The sequence below is a fragment of the Morone saxatilis genome, unplaced genomic scaffold (assembly GCF_004916995.1).
Source record: "Morone saxatilis isolate NCDOM2014 unplaced genomic scaffold, NCSU_SB_2.0 Contig11, whole genome shotgun sequence".
Taxonomy (NCBI): Eukaryota; Metazoa; Chordata; class Actinopteri; family Moronidae; genus Morone; species Morone saxatilis.
The window spans coordinates 30,735,479-30,741,022 of NW_023339663.1; the positions used below are offsets into that span (position 1 = coordinate 30,735,479).

Here is a 5,544-nt window from a genome sequence, read left to right on the forward strand (position 1 = left end):
TTTTACACAAACTTCCTGCAGTGTTCACTGTTTGTGTTCATTGTACAGTCTATCAGTTGTTCTCTACTGTTACTGTTATGCATTGAATATAATATAAAATATGTCACTTAGTCAGGTTACTCAATGATAGAAAAGGGGTCCCTTGAGGTCCATGTGCTGCCTTTCTGACCATGGATTATCTGTATCAGAGTAATATCCACCACATGGCTGCATGGCTGTGTAGAGTTACTGTGGAGCAGCTTTTCAATGCCCTCAGCCACAAATCACAATCAGCAGCAGCACTATTCATAGCTTGATAATAATAGCAGATGCTCTCATGCTTATGTTATGTGAACCGTCTCACATAAAGACGGCAAAGAAACTTATTTGACTGTTCTTTTAGAACAAAACAAAACTGATGTAGGGCTTTCGAAATCTGATCAAGTGACGTTAATTTAAAGAACAAACAATTGAACTGTGTAGCCATCAGAAGCTGCTTTCTCTGCCTTCCACTGACTGGATGTGCCCTCATCTAGAGCTTCATCTACCGACCAATGTTGCTCATCGGTTTTTCCCTCTCCCTCTCTCACTCACCATCGTTTTACTTTTTTTTGCCTTCCAGCAGGTCTGCCAGCAGCATAAGGTTTTAGTTACATTTATATGAGGTAACCTGGCATGCTGATGAGCCCCCAACTGTGAAGGGATAAAACTCTTAAGCAAGAAAATTTCAGTAAAGTTCAAAAAGTGCTCTGCTCTTCACTTGCCTCCCTAGTCTGATGTTTCACACCAAAAGATACCAAAGACAAAAGGCAGACAACATCTGTGAGTTCAGCTTACTCTGGACAAAACACTGCTCATGCTTTTAGATTTTACTATTTCCCCCTTCGTTGCTGCTGTTGTCGTCATCATCTTCTCATGTTCATTAGTGTATTGGTGTAGTTGTTGCGTCTGTCTGTCTGTCTCTCCCTCTCTCTCTCTCTTTCTCTCTCACCCCAACTGGTCGAGGCAGAGGGCCACCCACCTGGAGCCGGGGTCTGTCATGGGTTTCTGCCTCTTAAAAAGAAGTTTTTCCTTGCCCCGTCCCAAAGGCTTGCCATGTGGTACCTGTTGGGTCTCTGTAAATGTTAAAAGGAGTTCGGTCTAGACTGCTCTATTTGAAAAGGTCCTGAGATAACTTATGTTATGTATTGGCACTATACAAATAAAACTGAATTAAATTGAATTAGTGCAAACAATGAGCTGCTTTGTTATTTTGGTATGGTATATTCCATCATTGTCACAGGTAACACTAAATTCCTAATGCTCCCCTATGTTGCTGAGGCCCCTCTAACTGTAGGGCTACACTGTCAGCAGCGTGCAAACTTGCAAACCATGGCTTTCAGGGGAGCTCACTGAGAGATCTGACTGATCCCTCCCTCCCCTCCTTCTCAGGTCTCCCCTGGACCAGTCAGACATCATCAAGTGTCAACAGTATATTGTAGTGAGTAGTGTTCCTCTGTTCACAATCCAAGAAGTTTATCCTTTATCTGGATCTAACCTGTTTTGAACAAAAGCTAACTGAAGTTTTTATTCCAAAATGTTCTTGCTACAATGCATAATTCATTTAGTTATTTTTCTGTGCTCATTTAACCCCTGTGGTTGTTTGGCACTAAACGTGAAACTTTGCTGCCTTTTTGGCCAGGTCATCATTGAAAAAGAGATTTATCTCAACTTTTTGTTTTTACCTGGTTAAATATTGGTTAAATAAAATAGGAATAAATAGCATACAACAATAATATTACACATGATTTATGATGATGAAGATATAGAAAAATAAAAATGTATGGCAAAAATATCATATTGTCAATATTTTAGAATTATTTTATTTCTCTTTTGTTTACCCCCCAAAACTTTATTTTAAACTTAACTTAACTAATCTGAATATTTTTTTGATTACTTCAAAACATTGAAAATATTGCACCTTATTAATGATACTGCATGGACTATACTCATCCTTAAGACCCTTGAAGTCATAATTCATTATAAGCCAAATCTATAATCTTTTATAAAAAAGTGCATCAGAAAGCATTATGTGTAGTGTAGTCCTAAATCATTATGAATACGTTAGAATTCACTATAAATGCCGCCATACGCACCACAAATGTGGTCTTTATTGAGAATTGTTACCATTATTTTGTAATACGTATTACTACAGTGGTGATATAATAATTTACTATAATAAAGTGTAAAAGCCCATTTCCGGCAATGTGATAAAAAGGATTCTGTAAGTTATTATAATGAGAAACTTAACTTAGAAAATATTGACTTAGCGTCTCAAACTAACGATTTAGTATTTCAAAATAATGAGTATCTTTACTTAGTATCTCATAATAATGACTTAATATCACAAAGTCATTATTTTCATCATAATGACTTACAGAATGAGCTTTCATAGGGTTCAAGTGACTAACAGAAGTTATTCAATCTACCAGTGTGCTCTCCACAAGGAGGACATTGTGGCTCGGAACTCTTGAACCCGGTATGTGTAAGTACCCGGACGACGAACAGGTACGGACATGTGTAGCAACTTCATATGTAGGGAAATATATCGTGAATATAAATAAATAAAAAATATCGTAATGTTTGAAGATATGTGAGCTGTTTAAAGCGGCGGTGGAGCCATTAACAATGTCTGAAGCTGCTGTTGAGGAAATCTCCGCTTTATCGTCGATTTACTGCGGAGAGGGGGAGTTCCTGCTCCTCCAGCAGTCTGGTAACGATTGTTTAACGTCTATCTAACTTCAAAAATATCTTCATTTCTAATAATAATGCCCCTTACCTTGTAACATCTCTATGCTTTTCCTCCTAGTTGATTGAGTAGCACCGCTGGGCATGTTACAGGTCAGGCCTTTACAATGCAACTGCCCCAACTCCCACACAAAGTACACACAGCTCGCTGAAACGCAAGCTAAAGTTTCCCAGTTCTGATGGTCGCCTTCCACCGGCTGCTCCCACTTATTTCCCTGTTCTTGTAGGTACATTGGACAAAACCACATTTTAGAAAAGCGTCTGTCCTGAGTAGGGTTGCACCATTATATCGAATTTCCAATATAACGTTATATGCAAATCTTGAGATGTGAGAAAGCATTAGTGTTTTGTTTGTTTGGTACAGATATGAAGAAATGTCACATCATCACAATTGAGGAGTAGAATCTTTTTTTCCTTTTTTGAGGAAACATTTATGATGCAAAAATGATCATTCCCACTAATTGTTATTTAACTCATGTCAGTGTCTGTCAGAATGTTCGCAATGATTCTTCCTCCATATCGTGCAGCAATAGGAAGCTTAGCAGGAATCAGCTGAGCCATCAGCTGCTGTGTGTTTACGACTAGCTGTGATCAGCTGATGTAGCTGGAACTGACGCTGTGCTTCATTTGTTGCAAACGCAATATTGTAACTTCCTGGAGGGACTTATAGAGTATTGGTTATCGTGAAAAAAGTTCCATCATTTTAAAAATTGCCATATTTTAAAGACCTAATCAAAAATGTTATCAAGTCATCCTTGACAATGTAACTATCATCTAATAACACATACTTTCAAATGTAGTTTGGGCTGATTATTGTTTTTTTAGTAATCCTAATTGTAATAAGTTACTACCCAACACTGCTTGTCATCTGTTCAATTAACAGTATGGATATTAGACTTTTTTTCATTTAGTCTGTTAGTGCTGTAACATGGCTCTGTTTTCCCTCTAGCTCAGGATGGGCTCATGGTCCAAATCAACTGCACCATTGGAGGAGACAGAGGGCTGGACATCGGCCTGTTGTTCCAACTCCACCCCCGTTACCCTTCCTGTCCCCCTGACATCTCTGTCTCCTCCACCGGTCTCTCCAGGACTCAGTGTTCCAACATCAGACAGAGGCTGCTGGATCACGCTGCGGCCTTACCACCAGAGCCAATGGTTCATCAGCTGGTGGAGTGCTTACAGGTAAACAGTGGACACACTGACTGTCTGATGAGCACTAACTTTGCACATTTTTTTGTTGCTTGTTACATATAACTGAACAACAATATTTTTACATGATAGGAATGTATTGGGCCTTTTACGAGGTAGAAGGATTTTATTGTGGAAAAAACATTTAAGAAACATATGCAAATAGTCTCTTGGAACAATAATATATGTCTAAATACGTGCTTGGAGGGGATCTTTAATGATGTCTTCTGTGTTAATAATAGCAGTGTGTGGAGGTGACAGAGTACTGCAGAGGAGGACAGGAGGAGGTACAAGGGAGAGAAAAAGAGGAGACGTTGACTGCAGTGCTGTTGTTGGACCACATCCGATCTCAAAACCGTTACATTGGACTGCTGAAGCGCTGGACCCAGCAGCTGCAGCTCACTGGGAGGTTATTACTTGGACGAAGTATACTGGTCATTGTGCAGGGAGAAAGACCCAACATCAAGGTACAAGCCTACATGTTGAACATGGCATCACACAAAGTCTGCAAAGGAAGTTTTTCGTTGCTGCCGCCACCTTGCTCATGGTGGTAACTATTGGGTAAATAATGTTAAAAGGAGTTCGGTCTAGAGCTGCTCTATTTGAAAAGTGTCCTGAGATAACTACTGTTATGAATTGGCGCTATACAAATAAAATTGAAAATTGAAATTGAGTACTTCTTTCTGTGTATGTACACACAGTACATGATTGCACTGATTGTGCACTGGGAAACATACAGAACATGTTCAAAGGGCTTTACATAAACACATCTCTACTGCATAATGGTAATACCATGGTAACGTTACACTGGAGACAAATGAGACCATGATAAAGTTGATTACTAGCCTCTGACCACATTTCCTATAAACTAAGAACAACGCCATCTTGTGGTTAAGTGATGTAAGGTAATCCAGCAGGCTTCACACAATTCAAAATAGGGCTGCAGTTAAGGACCATTCAATCTACAGATTATTGTCCTCATTGATGATATATAACACCAGAAAGCAGTTAAAATGCCCATCCCAATTCACTACAGCCCAAAGTAACATCACCAAATGGGTCGTTTTGTCTAAAACACCAAAATATTCAATTTACTGTAATGTTAGGACAAGAAAAAGCAGCACATTTTCACATTTGTGAAACAAAAGAAGGAGTTGGGGTTTTTTAATCAAGGTTAGGAGGATCTATTGTCAGAAATGGAATATAATATTGTTTTCATTAGTGTTTAATTACCTCAAAATAAGAATTGTGTTTTTGTTACCTTAGAATGAGTTTGGAATTGAATATGCTTGGCAGGTGAACTGTATTCAAATGGTTATACCACTAAATCCTACACACTGGTCTTTAAATGATTATTTGCTTATCAAAATATTTACAAAATTGATTTTCTGACAATTGAGGATAAATCAATTAATTAACTAATCATTGCAGCTCTCATATAAAATCAGAAGGTTGGCGGTTCGATCCCCAGCTCCTCTCGCTGCATGTCTGAGCAAATTGCTCCCGATGAGCAGTTGGCACCTTGCATGGCAGCCACTGCGATGAATGAATGAATGAATGAATGAATGTGTGGCATGTAGTGTACAGTGC

General features: G+C 38.8%; 2 protein-coding genes across 5 annotated transcripts in view; both read left to right on the forward strand.

The window, feature by feature from the left end:
* pcsk6 (proprotein convertase subtilisin/kexin type 6) overlaps positions 1 to 5,544 on the forward strand; it is a gene marked incomplete in the record, with an annotated part of 53,898 nt that overhangs the window by 38,399 nt on the left and 9,955 nt on the right.
* The window catches only part of rwdd3 (RWD domain containing 3), a 4,621-nt gene continuing 1,565 nt past the window's right edge, over positions 2,489 to 5,544 (forward strand). Inside the window, exons 1-4 of one of the 4 annotated variants that reach the window (XM_035652169.1) lie at positions 2,573 to 2,731; positions 2,828 to 2,993; positions 3,716 to 3,948; positions 4,197 to 4,421. In XM_035652169.1, coding sequence (XP_035508062.1) covers positions 3,730 to 3,948; positions 4,197 to 4,421 — 444 coding nt within the window. In that variant the 5' untranslated portion in view covers positions 2,573 to 2,731; positions 2,828 to 2,993; positions 3,716 to 3,729. Of the gene's footprint in view, positions 2,732 to 2,827; positions 2,994 to 3,715; positions 3,949 to 4,196; positions 4,422 to 5,544 lie in introns of all 4 variants that reach the window. The other 3 variants (XM_035652168.1, XM_035652167.1, XM_035652166.1) reach the window with 3 other exon arrangements.